The 20,205-nt window shown below is 35.2% G+C and overlaps 1 protein-coding gene across 1 annotated transcript; it reads left to right on the plus strand.

The window, feature by feature from the left end:
* The first annotated feature begins 14,394 nt into the window (after positions 1-14,394).
* Positions 14,395-15,459, plus strand: LOC120205900 (starch synthase 3, chloroplastic/amyloplastic-like). The gene is made up of 4 exons (XM_039205665.1): positions 14,395-14,550; positions 14,641-14,752; positions 14,878-15,000; positions 15,214-15,459. The coding sequence occupies exons 1-4, from the start codon at positions 14,395-14,397 to the stop codon at positions 15,285-15,287; spliced, it is 465 nt and encodes a 154-aa protein (XP_039061596.1). The 3' UTR covers positions 15,288-15,459.
* The last annotated feature ends 4,746 nt before the right edge of the window (positions 15,460-20,205 follow it).

A 20,205-nucleotide genomic window follows, 5' to 3' on the forward strand; every position in this document is an offset into this window, starting at 1 on the left:
ACGCAGATCAGTTTATTTTTTTTAATTGGTGTTTTATTAAAACTCTTTTAAAAAATAATTTTTAGGTATTCGACCTACCTGACCCAAAAGGCCGATGGCGACTCCCAAATTATTTTCAAAACCATTTATTCACATCACTTTTCCCGCCAAACAAATAAATTCGTGCCCGGACGAAAACCGGTTACGACAGCTTGGCGACTCCGCTGGGGACCGGTCAATCTTTTAAAATCAATTATAAATTGTCTCTATTAATTATAAATTAAAAATTCATATATTTAATTTTTAATTCTTTCTTTTCAAAATTTTATATATGCTTATTATTTCATAGTATTTATATTTTCTTATTAATATTTCATTTTATTTGCAAATATTTTATTTCATTATTTATTTTTTCTGTTAGAGGTTTGAACATTTCTCCTCACACACAACACTTGCATTGCATAACATAAAGCTCTATAATTGAGTTTGTCCCTTTTAAGTGGGAGTGAAAGCGACGTCTTCGTGAGAATTTATTCTCCGTGTCAGACCTAGCAAGTAACTTTCGGGGTTCATATGCTCTATGTCTTCGTGAGAATTTATTCTCCGTGTCAGGTATAGAGAAATGTATCCCCTCGAATTGAACTCGATCCGCTTAAGTCTGTAATGGACTAGGATTGAGGGTTGACAGCCCAAGGGGGCATCAACAAGGACAGTTCGAGTACCTTTATTCTTAGATCTGAAACCTTGCATATAATAAACCCTAGCACTTCACCTGATCTAAGACAATATTGAACCTCTGTCCGTAAGTGTACACAAAGGAGAAATAAGTTCTAGCTTTTAATTTATTCATTTTTTTTTCTGAATAAATGCCTGCGAACTAGAAATCATACAGTTAGGTTAATTTTTCCAAACAAAGCATGGAACTAGAAAGCATGAGGTTAGGATTTATACTTTGATAAATAGGATCTTTTCTTTCCATTAATTGGTACTAACCAATTTTTTTTTTTCACTTCTCATTTTTTTCATACATATTGTTTGCTCTAAACTTGTTTATATTTGATTTCTTTTGTTTGCATTACATGATCATGGCATAACCAAAAGGTGTTTACTGGAAAGACTGTTCATCATATTAGAAAGAAATCGTAAATGGACAAAAAGTTTTATGATCAAACAAAATATGATGCGGCCAAAGAAAGACATCCTGAGGAAACTCCGAGGATAGAAGCAAGCAAAGCACACAGAGATCCTGTTATATTAATACCAAAAGTATTACACAAAGATCCTACCATATTGATACCAAAAGCAGTCTATGGTAAGAGCATCAATCAGGGCATTCAGATTAGTGGAGGTTTTTATGAAGCTCAAGCATGTTATTTGAAGGACTTGAACGACCAAAACAAGAAATTGAGCACAGAAATGAAAACTATGCATGAAGATTTTCAGAAAATCAGTCAAGCTTTTCAAAATACTGGCCTAGGAAGTACCCCACAAGAGTGGATCACAGGGGTCACCAAGCTGAAAAAGAACTGCAACATATATGAAGATCTTGTTCAAGAACTTCTTGGACAGAAAAGATCTCTTACAAGGGAAAAGGAGCAACTCCGAGAAGTGACACAGAAAATGAAAGAGAATGTCATGGAAGAGGTTGCAGTCCAGACAAGCAATATGTCCCTTAAGTTGATAGACTAATTTGGCTTTGGAGAAGTTAGGAATGAAATATATCCCTATATGTAAAGTTTTGTTTGATGTACCAAAACTTTTGCATTCAATGTAATCTGTTCTAAGATGATCACTCTTGAGTAACACCTTTTCATACATGCATTTGTATTTTGCATTTGTACATTTTTACGTTTGTATTTACATTTACATTTTTAAATTTACATCATGCATTAAAACATATTTAATTAAATAATAATGTTTATTTATTTTCAATATCAAAGAAAATGGCAGTCTTAATATAACTGGATGTCCTATTCTGGTATTTTAAATAATTTACATTTACATTTTTACATTTGCATATTTACATTTGGCATCTTTGCATTTGTATTGCACAATTTGTATTTTTATTATTACATTCACATATTTACATTTGCATTTGGCATCTTTGCATTTTTTATGTCATAATACATTAAAACATTCATTCATTAAAATAAGGATTTCAAACGAAGTGATCTTGGTTTTTCCTTGAAGCAAGAACGCTCAGCACGACACAAGAAAAATGTCTAAAGAAACTGAAGATAGGCTAGCCAAATTTGAGATAAAGCAGAAAGAAATACAAGAGGAATTGAGGAGCAAGTTGGCACAAATCGAAGCTAATTCTCATATCGATCTACTGAACAATATGAAAGAAATGATTGATAAGCATTTGACTGCTGGAAAGAGTCTTGTTGAAAACCCCACAAATTCTTTGGGTGTTACACCTGTTCATATTCCTGAGTTCACCTCTGTACCCCAGGAAATTCAGTCACCAATTTATTTTGCTGTTAAGAACTCACCATATCAAGCTGGAGCATCTTTCCCCACTGATTGTCCTACTACTTCTGAGTTGAAGCCTGATGAATTTTGTAATGAGGTCCTTGACCTAAACAAATCAGTTGAGAAGGAAAAATTCACTCAACTACTGGAAAATATAGAAGATGTGATAAAATCTATAGAGACAGTTGAGACATTTTATGGGTTTGACGCCAAAGAACTAAGTTTGGTCCCTGGCCTGGTTATTCCACCAAAGTTCAAGGTTCCAGATTTTGAGAAGTATAATGGGACCACATGCCCTTCATATCATATCACTATGTATGTCGTCGTATGACTGGCTATGTAGAGAATGAAAAATTGTTGATCCACTGTTTCCAAGACAGTTTATCTGGGTCTGCATCCAGATGGTATAATCAGCTAAAACGTACTCAAATACGTTCTTGGAGGGATTTAGCTCAAGCTTTTTTGGGTCAATACAAGCACATGACTGATATGGCCCCTGATCGAACAATGTTGCAAAGCATGAATATGAAGTGCAATGAAAGCTTTCGACAATATTCACAACGATGGAAAGACGTTGCTTCTCAAGTGCATCCACAATTGACTGAAAAAGAGTTCACTACTTTGTTCATCAACACATTGAAATTTCCTTATGTTAATCACATGATAGGGGTTGTCCCTAATAATTTCTCTGACATCATCATAAGTGGAGAAATCATCGAAATGGCTATCAAGAATGGCAAGATAAGCTCTGACAATTCTAAAGTCAAGAAAGAAGCTGGGGTTAATACAATGAGGTCTTATTCAGTTAAACATGGTGCCAAACCTTATAGAGTGATCAAGAAGAAAAAGAATGTGCAGGGATTTCAATTCCTCCCTTCCACTGTTCGAGTGAAAAATTGCATCCAAAAATGCTCTCAGCCATATCAATTACTCCACAACTTGATCAATCACAATGGCCTCCAAATGAGAATTGGACCTATAAGGAAGTTCCTTGGATAAATCAGACTAGAATTCCAAATTGTTCAGCTAAGGTTCCTGGTAACCTTAAGGGAAATTTCCAAGACCCTTTAGAGCAAGCAATTCAAAAATGCAAGATAAAAGAAGGGGTTAAGGTTCAATGTTCAGAAACCATTGTTGCAACAGAAACTAATGTAACCAAATCCTACGAAGAATATCAGGCACAAGAAAATGGGAAAAGAAATCAAAAGGCTCCCAAGGATGTAATTCGAGATTGGCCCATAGGTCTAAAAAAGAATGAGGCAGATATAACCCAGAAGACACCTCAGATACATGTATCAGATTTTTCGAAAACCAGTAAGACAAAGGACAACTTAAGAAATCTGGTTAATATTACCCCAGTTATAGCTGAAATGAGCATTCAGAACCCCCTCGATAACATGAGAGCATTCATTCGTTCAGAACGATCAAAGAAAGTGATAGCCTCGCGAGCAAGAAAAACTCTAAAGGTGTTTCAAGAATCTATCTCAGACCTGTACCCTCATTTGGTTAAAGGTTAATATATTTCACCAAGATTGGTGAAGGTGTCACCAAAGCCTTATGCCCATTGCTATGATCAAAATAGCTTCTGTAATTTTCACTTGGGAGTATCTGGACATTCAACAGGGAATTGTTGGTCACTGTTAAAGGAAATAGAGACGCTCGTCGATAAGGGAGTCTTGACACAAGAAATGATCAAGAAATGGGGAGCAAATAAGGATAAAAATCCTGGGCCAAGTACACACCCAACAATAGAGGAGTAATGATGCATAAACAAATGGAAGTGTTATCTACCACTGTAGTACTTTCTATTTTCAGCATCTTGTTTGAATATGTTTTTTGTTCATTTCTCCGCTTTTTGTGCAATAAATAAATATGTGTTTCTTTTATGGTTATGAGCAAGGAGTCAAATTTTAATCTTGAGATTATTGAGTATTAAGTAGATTAAATATTCTTTTAATTTTCAAGAGTTATAGATCTATTGGCAAGTGGTAAAATTATATCTTCAATATCCCATCCAATGCCAATTACTAAAACCAAATCCTGACACTACATTTATCTGAGACTCTGAAGAAATGTCTCTACCTGTTTTTGAGACACAAACTCTAGATGTTTACCTTCTCGGGTAGAGTCGATTGATTGATGATACTACCTTCCACCATATAAATGAATTTATAAGTCACACATTTGTCCATCCAAATACAAAACCATCATAAACCAAAAGACCTCAAAAGAACCAAACTTTTAACTATTCGTGAATTTTACTGCAAGAAGAGACGAGATGAGGCATCATGGACCAACTCATTGATGATAATTTCGAGTGATTAGGGCATACTCAAAGAAGAAGGGGAAAGTGATTGATTGAAATAAATATATCATGCATTAATTACATTTTTTCATGTAAATAAAGTTAATCTTGAATATTCATCCCCCTGTGGATACCTCTTTTTACAAAGGTTTCTGTGTATGAGATGATGAACGGCATTGTTTCATTTATCCTTTAATATATATATATATATCCTTTGTTGTCCCCATTTGAGCCTGAATAATTTTTCTTCTAATTCAACCCTAACCAAGGATCACCCTCTACATTGGGGGGAAAGGTAAAGGATATTGGCTCACAAGAATAAAGATTGTCAATACAGTTTTATTACGAAGACAAGTTTCCATGAAGTCATGAAAGTTTTGAACTACAAAGTATGTCAAATGAAGAGTGCTTGAAGATCAATCCAATCAAGAATAATGGAAAACCTTCAAAATACAAAAGGAAAAGGAGGTGCTCAAAGCAATTGAAGTATTATACTCATCCAGCAAAGAAAGAAGAAAAAAAAAGGAAAAAAAAAGAAAAAGGAAAATTGAATCAAGATGGGTGATTTATTGAGCCTCAAGTTACAAGGTTGATCAAGTACAAACAAGAAGAGCAAGAAATGCTGGAGATATGAAAAATGGAAATGAATCCAAAATTTGACAGTTTAGAGGGATCCAAATGATGGAAAAATCCCCAACAAAGCAGATCCAAGTTAAGCAAGGCAAGATTGATGGCATCAGAATGAATTGATCCTTGGTTTGATTACCCTTAAACACTTATTTGGGCCTTTTTATCCATTTCTTTCAAAACCATAAGCCATGGCCTACGTTACGTACCTGAAAAGTCCATTTTAATCATACATGGATTTCTAAGTAAAAGAGAATATCTTCAGAATTCATTCCGCCTCTCAAGATTGATTTTTATTTGTAAAAATTGGTTTTTAAAATCTTTAATGCATGATATGAAAAATGATAAAAGGAGGGTTCAAGATATAATTTTTTAAATAACATCTTAGAACCAAAGGAGGATTCGAGTTGAAAACCTGAAAAGGCGGCTTGAATATTGAATGGTGCAACAAACGACATAAGAGATGATCTTAAGCTCTTAAATGAAGCACCACACATCCCAAAGACGTTCCTGAGATTCTGGAATCAAGAAGTATCTCTATAAGATGAGCATAAACAACCATTTCTTCAAGTTAGTGGAAGCCCGAAGCAACATACTGAACCAACTTGAAAGAACCTACTTTACCAGAACCAACCTATACCTTAAATCAGTCAATATTTTTGACACTTGCTATAGGACTATGATTTTTGAATGATTTAAAAGTGTAATTGATTTATTTGATATTCATTAAACTCATTATTTATGATTTGATTCTAATGTGAACTTGAGAAGTGCATTACTTTGCAAAATTCTTTCATTCTTCGATAAAGAAAGGAGAAGAAAAAAAATATTTTCAAACAGGACAGTCTCAAATGAGGAAGGTCCTTAAAGCAATTGTTGCTTATTCTACCTCTGTTGTAGAAAAAAGAATGAACGAGGCCAGAATGATGAAACACTTCACATTTTTAAAGGCAAGTGGTTCAAAAAGTCAGAAAGTCTGGAAAATTGAACTTGTAACACTCTCCTATGACATTATTAATAGCTCATCAAGAAAGATTATCGTTTATCTCATGCTGAGGGCGATAAGCATCACCAGACAGATTATTTTCCCCAGCCATCAATTCATGTTCTCTAGAAGATTACATCATAGAGCCATGAACAAGTCACTACCTGCACTCTGGTGTTGGCTCAAGTCTTGATACATCATTGCTACTTCTTCTATGCCGATCATTTTTCTTTGTTAAGATGATATTCATTATGTCCTTCAGAAGATTGCTGAATTTGAATTTGAGGACTTATGGCACAGAACAAGATATTGGAACAGAATATATCCTTATAGGCCTTTTTTATAGGATTCCAAAAATTGAAGATGACCAGTTTTACTGTTAACTAAATTGTTCCATGATTCGAAAAGAGTGGGATATATTGAAACAGCAGAAGAAACTGTCACTGTGGCAGTCATTGCAAGGAAATGCACCAACAAAAATCTTCTAGTTCATCCTGATGACGTTTATTTCTTCCAGTAAGGTTGTTACATTGGATGCCATCGACAACAAGGTTGAATCCTCCAAATCTACTCATCAATTGCTCCAACTGATCATTATTCAGTTCTTGCATATTTTTTTTCAAAAGTATGCCAAGACAGTAGAAGACAACCTCTACATCACTGATCTCAGAGAAAAGAGACAAGACATTGATACTATCGGGGAACATGTCTCTAGTAGATCCTCCTCCTCATGTATGGTTTTCATGGAAACCTAGAAGCATTTCCACCTCATCAGGTTTAAGTGGAACAACTTTATTCCTTCCAACTCATACCAGATTCCATTTTTGGCACTCCTCAAGAACATACTTTTGGACACTCGAATGTGACTCATCTTCATGAGCTTCAAGAGCCTTACGGATCCTTTCTGTCAATTTGGTACTTCCTGTACATGTTTATAAACAGTTCAACTTTATTCTTGGATCCCATGAAAGCCACCATTTCTTTGTCAATGGAAAAGCATCAGCACAGGGAGGAAGTAGAATAAGAAAAACTCCGTTCTTAATTGGCAGAATTATGAATATAGTCCTTTTCAGTGTAGTATGATGGAAATGCTTTGAATCTACAAATTCTGGCTCTACATCAAATGAGCATTATGATATCCTAGTCCAAACATTAACTGGAACAAATATAATGTGCTCAATAGCATCTTTTGGAAGTGTTCTTTGAGTTATCTGATCTGGTTGGACAGAACCAATCATTGAATTTAGAAGATGAATGTGCTCAATAGCATCTTCTGGAAGTGTTCTTTGAGTTATCTGATCTGGTTGGACAGAACCAATCATTGAATTTAGAAGATGAATGTGCTCAATAGCATCTTCTGGAAGTGTTCTTTGAGTTATCTGATCTGGTTGGACAGAACCAATCATTGAATTTAGAAGATGAATGTGCTCAATAGCATCTTCTGGAAGTGTTCTTTGAGTTATCTGATCTGGTTGGACAGAACCAATCATTGAATTTAGAAGATGAATGTGCTCAATAGCATCTTCTGGAAGTGTTCTTTGAGTTATCTGATCTGATTTGGCAGAACCAATCATTGAATTTAGAAGATGAATGTGCTCAATAGCATCTTCTGGAAGTGTTCTTTGAGTTATCTAATCTGGTTGGACAGAACCAATCGATGGAATTAAAAGATGAACTGCATGATCATCTTCATTAAGAAGTTTCTTTTCAAGCTTCTTTTGCTTATTCCTTTCTCAAAAATCATAGCCCAAATTTCACTTTTTCTTGTAATGGGGATCATTGCATAATGACTTACTATCTTTTACCAGAAGAAGGGCATCAGCAGCCTTAGTCATTTGCACAGCACATATAAAATTTATCAGTTCTGCAATTGATGAATCTGGACCACGTCTCTACATGGCTATTGAAGCTTCAGCATCTGAGAATCCCATTTTTGTCAAGTATAACAGTTTATTCTCCTCATCAGAATCAGAATTCAAGATTTCTCGGTATTAGAAGAAATATTGATATCTGTGAAATCATCTTGAAAGGTCACTTCATAATCAGATGAGTTGTTATCAGAATCAACATGTTGCCTGAATGCAAGCTTTTCAAGAGCCTATACTATTGAGTTTTATTCTCAAGAGGTTTTTGTGACATTATATCTACATCTACATTTGTCAAAGATGATATATTCTTTGATTTGAAGAAGAAATATTTATTGGGTTTTTACAATTGAAGAAATATTCAATTCACCAATCTGAAATCAAACAATTTAACATTCATGCATCATATTTAGGCATTTTCAAAAATAGATGCATTTTCATTCATTCTTGTTGAATGTTTAACATGAATTTCAAAGATTTTAGCAAAGATTCAAATCCATCACTTGATGGATAAATTTTTCCAGAGAAAGTTCATAATGAGAAGAACTCATCTGAAGAAGGAAGAAGAAGTTCATAATGAGAAGAATTTGTTCAACCTTTTACCTGAATCCATCATTTGGTGGATCATCTTTTCCAGTTCGAGTTCATAATGAGAAGAACTCATCTGAAGAAGGAAGAAGAAGTTCATAATGAGAAGAATTTGTTCAACCTTTTATATGAATCCATCATTTAATGGATCAGCTTTTCCAGAGAAAGTTCATAATGAGAAGAACTCATCTGAAGAAGGAAGAAGAAGTTCATAATGAGAAGAATTTGTTCAACCTTTTACCTGAATCCATCATTTGGTGGATCATCTTTTCCAGTTCGAGTTCATAATGAGAAGAACTCATCTGAAGAAGGAAGAAGAAGTTCATAATGAGAAGAATTTGTTCAACCTTTTATATGAATCCATCATTTAATGGATCAGCTTTTCTAGAGAAAGTTCATAATGAGAAGAACTCATCTGAAGAAGGAAGAAGAAGTTCATAATGAGAAGAATTTGTTCAACCTTTTACCTGAATTCATCAATTGATGGATTATCTTTTCCAGAGAAAGTTCATAATGAGAAGAACTCATCTGAAGAAGGAAGAAGAAGTTCATAATGAGAAGAATTTGTTCAACCTTTTATATGAATCCATCATTTAATGGATCAGCTTTTCCAGAGAAAGTTCATAATGAGAAGAACTCATCTGAAGAAGGAAGAAGAAGTTCATAATGAGAAGAATTTGTTCAACCTTTTACCTGAATTCATCAATTGATGGATTATCTTTTCCGGAGAAGTTCATAATGAGAAGAACTCATCTGAAGAAGAAAGAAGAAGTTCATAATAAGAAGAACTTGTTCAACTTTTTGCATAATTCTATCACAGAAGGAGATAGATTAACATCAGCCTTTCTAGAGAAAGTTCATAATGAGAAGAACTCATCAAGAGCTTATTCAACCTTTTTAATGACTCTATCACAGAAAGAAAGAGGTCAGCATCATCCCCAGCAGAAAATTCATAATGAGAAGAACTCATCTATAGAGAGAGAAGAATTTATTCAATATCTCCATTATGATCAAGTGAAGCCAAATGGATAAAAAAATTTATTATCTTTTCATCTTTACCCTATTCTTGTTAACACAAGAATGAGCAAAGAGGGGCAGCTGAAGATACTAATTTTTTACCCATATTATTATTATTATTATTATTATTATTATTATTATTATTATTATTATTATTATTATTATTATTATTATTATTATTATTATCATTATTATTATTATTATTATCATTATTATTATTATTATCATTATTATTATTATTATTATTATTATTATCATTATTATTATTATTATTATTAAATATATTAAATACATATATAAATATTATTAAAAAAATAATAATTACAGGCCCAATTACAACTGGACCGGCCCAGTTACAAACCAACCAGAACCAGTCCAGATCAAACCAGAAACCCTAAATATTTGGGTTTCCAGTTAGGGTTTCCTAACCCTAATTTAACCAGCCGCCTCAGCTCACAACCGTTGGATCTGGCAAGATCCAACGGTCCAGATTGCCCCAGATGGAAACCCTAGGGTCTGATACCCTAAGGACACGCGGCCGCCGTTGCTATCTCGCCGCCTCCGCCGCTGCCACGTCCCAACCGAAGACTCCAGAATATAGAATACCAGCCGTCCACGCCATGGCTACTCGGTGAGTCACCACTGGTAGTCCGGTGACTCACCGAGACCCCATCTTCGGACCGGTCCGACGGCTACAACGGTGGTGGCTATAAAAGCCACCACCCGAACCTGAAAAAAAAAAGGAGGAGACAGAAACAGGAGAGACACAGAGACAGAAAAAAAGGAAAGAAAAAGAAACAACAGAAACAGAGAGAGATACAAAAACTACCAACGATCCCAGTCCACAACAACACAGCAAAAACAAAAACAGAAGGAAAAAGAGAGGAGAGAAGCTTACCAAAGAAGCCTTGACCATCGCCGGAAGCACTAAACATCGCCGGAGAACCGAAAATACCGAAGGTATTTTCATAGATTTACTCCGATTAGGAGTCTTTTTGGGGAAACAAAGGTCGGATTCGGTCTTAGGGTGTTTAGATCTACGTTTTAGGTAAATTTGGGGAATTTCCGACCACCGGAGGCGGTGGTCGGCGGCAGAATTCGCGGCGGCAGACGGCTGCCGGATTCCCTCCGATGAGGGAATCTAGAGAGAGGCCAGAGAGAATTCTGGCTCTCTCTCTGTTTGAGAGGGAAAAAAAAAAGGAAATGAAATAGCTGGCCCGAAGGGCCAGCCGATTTGGACTTTTATAGTCCTTCCCGAACGACGTCGTTTCGGGAAGGACTATGCGCGTAATTATAAAATAGTTAAACCCCGTCCGCAGTCCTCCGAACTTGTAAACTTTATATTTTAGTCACTAAATTAAATTTATAATATTTTTAATTCAGTCTTCGAATTTGAATTTCTTTTATTTTAGTCCTTCATATTAAAATAATATATTTAGGATAAATTACAGATTTAATCCCTTAATTTTAATAAATAATATTTTAATCCCTAGTTTATATTTTTAATTTATTTGATTCTAATATCCGAGTTTTAGATAATTTTATTTTAGTCACCAAATAAATAAAATAAGGAAATAACATATTTAATCCCTATAATTTTGATTAATTATGAATTAGATTTTTAATTTTATTTTTATTGTAATTTAATCAGTTATTTTATATGTTTTCATTTATTTTATTGTTTTTAAATATATTGTTTTAGTAGTATTTGTATTTTTATTTTATTATATTGTTAAATATTTTTATATTCATAAATATATAATAAATAATAATTTTTAAATATTTATTTTTAATATCGAAGAAAAGGACAGTCTTAATACAACTGGATGTCCTATTTTGATATTTTAAAATAAAAAAGTAAACAATATTATTTAAATTAATATTTATCAATATCAAAGAAAAGAGCTGTCTTAAGGCACCTAGAAGTTCTTTTCTGATATTTTTAAATAAATAAATATTTTTTTTATAATTTTGAAATAATAGAATTATAAATTAAATATATTTTTGACTTTTTAAAATTTTAATAATAGAGACAATTTATAATTAAAAAGTACCAATTTTGGGCGTTGTAGGGGTGCTAATCCTTCCCTAAACGTAACCGACCACGAATCCCTTTTTATTATTAAAAAGAATAAATTTTTGGTTATAAACGCAGATCAGTTTATTTTTTTTAATTGGTGTTTTATTAAAACTCTTTTAAAAAATAATTTTTAGGTATTCGACCTACCTGACCCAAAAGGCCGATGGCGACTCCCAAATTATTTTCAAAACCATTTATTCACATCACTTTTCCCGCCAAACAAATAAATTCGTGCCCGGACGAAAATCGGTTACGACACGTAGTATAAAGAGAGGAGAGATTTTTAAGCTTTGGAAGCATGGGAGAATTTATAGAGAAAACAAGACAGCCATATGGGAACAAGGGACAGACAGCAATCAGAAAAGGGACGTTGAGCTGTGGTGTGACGTGGGAACCTGAGAAGCTTGGTTTTGGTTCGTCGACCAAATTATTAAAAGTGGGTTTTGGCTGAAACAGGTTGTTCGAGGAGGTTTTGGCGGTGGAGGTGGGGCCAAGGACAGCTCAGCTTAAGGTTTAAATTTTAAGCATTGGCTCATGACATGCAAAGTTGTGGAGACAATTAATAAACAGAGAATTCTAAGGAAATGAAGGGAATACTTTTAGAATTTATAACCTAAAGGAATGTGTAAGAGAACAAAGATAAATAACTTAATCAATCAAACCCTTTAAATATATTAACAGGTCAAACGAATTTTTTTTATAAATTTCAGGAAATTATTAACCATTTTTCAAAATCATAAGATCTCCTTATCCCTGCTTATGTTTCGCCGCAGATGAATATTCTATTCATATTGAACAGCTTGAGATATTACTAACTTCTATAGATCAAATAGAATGAATTAAATTATGAAGATAGCATGGATCAATATAGAAAAAAAAATATTCTATTTGTCTTGTATTAACATCTAATATATGCAATAAATAATAATTATGTATATTATTTTTAAATTTATAAACGGAATTAAAAAAATTATAATAGATGTTTAATTAAACTAAAGAAATTATGGATATAAACGAGAACTATAAATATAAAAGGATCTTATAAAAGTATATTAAATCTTAAAATTTTAATTATATGTATAATTATACAAACCCATAAAATTTGGATCATAAATTTTAACACTCTAAAATTTATATTTATATTTATATTACAATAACATTAACGTTTAAATTAATGTCACTTATTACTAGATGCATCACATTTAATGTTGACATTCATAGTGATTGAACCTATCAAATAACTTCATTGGTTAAAAAATTATTTTCGTTAAATCTTTTAAATTTGAACAATTACGTTTACAGAATATATATATATATTTTTAATATACTAATAAATTATAAATATATATTATCTTATTATGATTTTAGATTATTAAAAGAACATTATGATTCTTTTACTCTTTCGTTGCCTAATGACCTTCCTTGGGGCCTTATGACGTAAGGGAAAACCTCAGCTGATAATAGGTGAATATTTCGCCATTAACACGTTTTTGGCCCAATAATTTATTTATATTGGACTTTGGAAATTTGATGGGCACATAAGTTACAACTTACTTTCAACTTTAATTCCTTTAAAAAAATTATTTTATGTGATATACGTATTATATATATATATATATATATATAATGATGGTTGATATTAGAATTTTATTATTTTTAATAAAAAATAAAAAAATATTAATATACAACCTTTTAATCTTAATTATTTATTTTAACTCATTCAATATTTATAGTTTTATAAAAAAAATAATAAATTTATATAAATTAAATCAATCTTATCCCTTAAAATAATTATGTTTTGTCGACACTGTTTTTCGCCCGGCGGGGAAGAACACTGATACGACTTAGGGTTTTTTTTAAAAAGATTTTAAAATGTGAAGAGTCGCCACCTATCATTTTAAGATACGATCGGAACACTATAAAAAATCGGGTGATTTTAATAAAATATTCTGTTTTTATCAAAATACCAAGTTTTATGGTCTACAAAAACCAGAAAATAGGTTCAAGAGTCAGTTACGCATGGAAGGATTAACACCCCACAGCGCCAAAAAATTGATACCTAGTTGATTATCTTATATTTAAAATTGAAAATTTTAAATTCGAACTTTATCTAATTTAAAAATCATTGTAGATATAAAGTTAAAAAAAAGGTATTCGTTTATTCGTTTTTTATTTTCGATGCTTTTCTATTTCTGATATCTTACAGTTCAGAAAATGTTGTTGAAGGCAAACGAGCTGCTAAGGAAGCCTTACAGCAAAGGCTTGGTTTCAAAAGATCTAATTTTCCTTTGGTTGAAATTATTACTCGTTTAACTTATCAGAAAGGAATCCATCTCATCAAGCATGCAATTTCGCGCACCTTAGAACGAAACGGACAGGTTTTATATGATTTCGAACTCCCTCGGTAGAGTGACACTAATGTGATTGACATGCACCATGAATTCTCTACTTAATGCATCTTCATAAACATATGATGGAATTTTTGTTTCTGCTACTGGTTGTATTGCTTGGCTCAGCTCCAGATCCTCGTATCCAAAATGATTTTGCAAATTTGGCCGACCGGCTGAGTTCATCTCACTGGGATCGTGCTCGCCTTTGTTTGACATACGATGAGCCACTTTCTCACTTGGTCTGTACTCTTAAAAGTTCAGTTTTATTTATTATTGTTCCCTCGATGAGCGTACTTGTATTTCAATTTTTCATGTGATTCTTTTTACAGATATATGCTGGTGCTGATTTCATTCTAGTTCCGTCGATTTTCGAGCCTTTTGGACTGACTCAACTGACAGAAATGAGATATGGTTCCATACCGGTTGTTCGTAAAACAGGAGGCGCATACTCATCCGAAGTCTGCATTGCCCGTATACATCCATGCATTGCAAATGGTGGAATTTGCATATGATTATAGAATCTCTCAAAAGTATACTGACAGTGTTTCGATTACTTCTTCTGTAAGGACTATATGACACGGTATTTGATGTTGATAACGACAAAGCTAGAGCAGAAGCACAAGGTCTTGAACCCAACGGATTCAATTTTGACGGAGCTGATTGTGGTGGGTCGACTATGCCCTCAATAGGTGAGTCCATCTCTCGGGACCGAAGTTAGTAAAACCCTTTTGTTTTATCATTATCAGTTGGTTTTTGAGTTTCCATTTTCCTTAAGTAGCTTCAAGCGCTAACAAATCCACACACAAGGAAGAACTAGCATTCATCACATTTTCCTGTTCATGTTCTACCATATGTTTCTGCAAATATTACAATTGAATTTGAGTTGAATTAATCGTCTGTAGGGCGATCACGGCTTGGTACGACAGTCGGGGATTGGTTCAACTCATTGTGCAAGAGGGTGATGGAACAAGACTGATCATGGAATAGACCTGCACTCGATTATATAGAGCTTTACCATGCGGCTAGGAAATACTACAAGAAAAGAAGCTGGTTAAGCAAGAAAGATACTACAAATCAATGTCCATTTCATTAGCTTGTACAGCATTGCCTTTTAAAAAAATTCCTTTTGCTGCCATAGTTTTAGCTCTTAAAAGTTCATGGATTTGAATTTTTTATTCATTTTAAGTTCTAATGACTCGGGCCTTGAATGTGGGAGCCTGAACTTGCCCAGATTTTAAACGAACTTAACTTTCTTGTTCAAATTTATGTTTTAGATCTAATGTTTTTATCTAAATACTCTCAAATTCCGAATGAACATTTGACCTTGGAGGAATAATCCGACAACTTGATGATATCAAACTTCACATAGCTTTATTCAACTCATGGACTGCACTCAACCCTCCTTTTTGGTACTCTGCTAACTCCTACTAAGCTGAGTTTGCAGCTGTGGATTGAGTATAAGGTTGCGGAAATCAATGAAGTGTTAAGCAGCACATGGGCTGCAAAATTATTAGCAGCAAGCGACTGCTTGAAAATAATAATAATAAGGGGCTAAATTTTTTATTATTTTGTAATAGGTATAATTACAAAATTGAGTCATTGAACTTTAGGGTATTTACAAAGATTAATCCCTAAGTTTCAACTATAAATACCCTAGCTCATTTAACTTCAAAATCATCCCAAAATCTTCTAGTTCTCTCTCAAGTGTGTTGTGTAAACACCTGTAAATTTTCTCTTAGTAAAAGATCTGCAGCAGCCCGGAGAAGTAAGCACAATTGGCTGAACTCCGTTATCAATTTCGGGTATTATTTTTTCGCTTTTATTTCGCATTCGCACTAATCTGGTTATAAGGAAAATTACTTGTACTCGGTTTATTTCCTAACAACTGGTATCATGAGCTTTTGGTTGTGAATTTTATCAATTTTTCTGCGAGATTACTATTCACGTGAATAGTGAATTTCGTGAATAGTGAAATTCGGTCGACGATACGAGTTTGTAGACAGAGGTGTTCTAATACACGGCGGTTCGCAGAAATTGTCAGAAACGATCCAAACGAAGCCAGATTCGAGTGGGAGCGATGGCTGCAGACGAAGGGAAGGTGAAAATTGAAAAGTTCGATGGTGCGGACTTTGGCTTTTGGAAGATGCAGATTGAAGATTTTTTGTACCAGAAAAATCTATATCAACCTCTCTCGGGAAACCAACCAGAGGGCATGAAGAATGAAGACTGGCTCTTCTCGACAGACAAGCCCTCGGAGTTATCCGACTGACGTTATCCCGCAATGTTGCTTTCAACATAGCAAAGAAAAAGACCACGGCGGGTCTTATGGCGGCTCTATCCAGTATGTATGAGAAGCCATCAGCCTCAAACAAAGTTCATTTGATGAGGCGATTATTCAATTTGCGGATGACGGAAGGGGCATCGGTGGCACAACACCTAAATGAACTCAACACAATCACAACCCAGTTGAGTTCAGTGGAAATTGAATTCGATGATGAAGTTCGAGCTTTAATTCTCTTATCATCTCTACCAGACAGTTGGAATGCAACTGTTACAGCAGTCAGCAGTTCGTCGGGAAACAACAAATTAAAATTCGACGATGTTCGGGATCTGGTACTGAGCGAAGAAATTCGACGGAGAGAATCGGGTGAAGCATCAACCTCCTCAGCCTTGCACACGGAGTCTAGAGGGAGAACTTCAGAAAGAAATTCAAATTGTGGCAGATCCAAATCCAGACGGGGAAAATCAAGAACAGTAAATAAAGATTTTACCTGTTATAATTGCAGCAAGAAGGGTCACTTCAAAAGAGATTGCCGAGCACCGAAGAAAAATACTGGCGCACAGGAATCTACCAACGTGACAGAGGAGACAGGTGATGCCATGATTCTAAGCGTCAACAGTCCGATTGAATCATGGATCTTGGATTCAGGGGCATCTTTCCACTCCACCCCATGCCAAGAAATCATGGAGAACTATGTCAGTGGTGATTTTGGGAAGGTTCATCTTGCTGATGATGAAACCTTAAAGATCGTCGGAAAAGGAGACATCCGACTAAAGCTGCCAAACCAGACCACCTGGAAGCTGACAGGAGTGAGACATATTCCTGACCTCAAAAGAAATCTGATTTCTGTTGGACAGCTTGATGGAGAAGGATATAGCACAACCTTTTCAGGCTGTGAATGGAAGATTACCAAAGGAGCACTCGTCATTGCTCGTGGTAAGAAGACTGGTACTCTCTATGTAACCTCAAATTTAGAGAATATCATTGCAGTAGCAGATGTTGATGGAAAATCAAACCTATAGCACCAAATGCTTGGCCATATGAGTGAGAAAGGAATGAAGATACTTCTGTCAAAAGGGAAGCTTCCGGATCTAAAGAATGTAGATGTCGGACTATGCGAGGATTGTATCTTTGGCAAACAAAAGAAAGTCAGTTTTGCAAAGATTGGCAAGACACCCAAGGCAGAAAGGTTAGAGTTGGTTCATACTGATGTATGGGGATCATCCCCAGTTCCATCTCTTGCAGGCTCACTATATTATGTCACCTTCATCGATGATTCAACAAGGAAGGTGTGTGTTTATTTTCTGAAGAAGAAATCAGAAGTCTTTGATACATTCAGAAAATGGAAGGTCATGGTGGAAAATGAGATTGATTTGAAAGTCAAGCGGTTGAGGTCTGACAATGGAGGAGAGTACAGAGACAGTAGATTCAGAGATTTATGTGCAAACAATAGGATCAAGATGGAGACAACAGTTCCCATAACACCGTAGCAGAATGGCGTAGCAGAGCGCATGAACAGAACTCTGAATGAACGTGCCAGAAGCATGAGGATACATGTCGGATTGCCCAAATTTCTATGGGCTGAAGCTATCAACACTGCAGCTTACCTGATCAACCGTGGACCCTCAGTTCCTTTGGATGGCGGAATACCAGAGGAAGCTTGGAGCAAGAAAGAAATAAACCTTTCACACTTAAGAGTGTTTGGTTGTATTTCTTATGTACACATAAACTCTGCTGAAAGAAGTAAACTTGATCCCAAGTCCAACAAATGCGTCTTTGTTGGTTACGGTGGTGATGAGTTCGGTTACTGGTTTTGGGACTACGAAAATCGAAAGATCATCAGAAGCAGAGATGTTATTTTCAATGAAAATGTAATGTACAAAGACAGGTCAACCGCAGAATCAAGTAATACCGAAGCTGAAACAAAGGAATTTGCTGAGTTCGAGGAGATTTTTGGAAATGATGTTCAGATCAGTCCTGAAGCAGTTCAAGAGGAATAACCAGGCACACCAGAACTGAGACGCTCCTCTAGAATTCCTAAACCAACCCAACGGTATTCGCCTTCTTTGCACTACTTGTTGCTGACTGACAATGGTGAACAAAAGTGCTATGATGAAGCAATGCAGGTGGAGGATTCAGTCAAGTGGGATTCTTCAATGAAAGATGAGATGTACTCGCTTATGTCAAATCAGACGTGGGAAGTAGCTGAATTACCACCAGGCAATAGAGCGCTCCATAACAAGTGGATTTACAGGATCAAAGAAGAGCACGATGGGAGCAAATGCTACAAAGCAAGATTGGTAGTCAAGGGTTTTCAGCAAAAAGAAGGTATTGACTACAATGAAATTTTCTCTCCAGTCGTAAAACTGTCTACAATCAGACTGGTGTTGAAAATTGTAGCTGCAGAGAATTTACATCTTCAGTAGTTAGATGTAAAGACAACTTTCCTTCATGGTGATTTGGAGGAAGAAATCTATATGAGGCAACCAGAAGGCTTCATAGAGGCAGACAAGAAAAACCTGGTATGCAGGTTGAAGAAGAGCTTGTATGGTTTAAAATAAGCTCCTAGACAGTGGTACAAGAAGTTTGATAGTTTCATAGGTAGCAGTGGTTTTACCAGATGCCAAGCAGATCATTGTTGCTACATCAAGAGGTTCGACAACAACTTCATTATTTTATTGTTGTACGTTGATGACATGCTCGTTGCAGGTTCAGACATGCAAGAGATTATAAACTTGAAGCAAAAATTGTCGAAGCAGTTTGCTATGAAGGATCTGGGTGCTGCAAAGCAGATTCTTGGGATGGGGATCAAGAGAGACACAAAGTCGGGGACTTTGATGTTATCACAGGCTGAGTACATCAACAAAGTACTCTCCAGGTTCAACATGCAAGATGCTAAACCAGTAAGTACACCTTTAGGTGTTCATTTCAGACTCTCCAAAGACCAATCACCAAAGACGGAGGAAGAACGTGCACACATGGTGAAGGTGCCGTATGCCTCAGCAATTGGAAGTATGATGTATGCCATGGTTTGTACCAGACCAGATATTGCTCATGCAGTGGGAGCTGTTAGCAGGTACATGAATAATCCGGGCAAGGTACACTGGGAAGCAGTCAAATGGATCCTCAGATATCTGTGGGGTACCACAGACAAAGCACTTTGTTTCAAAGGTGGAGATACAATACTGACAGGCTATGTAGATGCTGACTTAGCTGAAAATGTTGACATCAGAAGGAGCACTACAGGGTATGTCTATACTCTAGGAGGAACTGTAGTGAGTTGGGTTTCTCAACTATAGAAGATAGTTGCTCTCTCCACAACTGAAGCAGAATATGTCGCTGTTACGGAAGCCAGCAAGAAGATGGTTTGGCTCCAAAGTTTCTTGGAAGAGTTAGGCAAGAAACAAGAAAACAATATCTTGTATTGCGACAGTCAAAGTACTATCCATCTAGCAAAGAATCCGTCTTTTCATTCCAGGACGAAGCACATACAATTGTGATATCATTTTATCCGGTCTCTTCTGGAAGATGGGATTTTGAAACTTGAAAAGATCAGTGCAGCTCAAAATCCAGCAGACATGTTAACAAAGACGGTAACTACGGACAAATTGAA

The sequence above is a fragment of the Hibiscus syriacus genome, unplaced genomic scaffold, assembly GCF_006381635.1.
Source record: "Hibiscus syriacus cultivar Baekdansim isolate YM2019G1 unplaced genomic scaffold, ASM638163v2 tig00013285_pilon, whole genome shotgun sequence".
NCBI classification, from domain to species: domain Eukaryota; kingdom Viridiplantae; phylum Streptophyta; class Magnoliopsida; order Malvales; family Malvaceae; genus Hibiscus; species Hibiscus syriacus.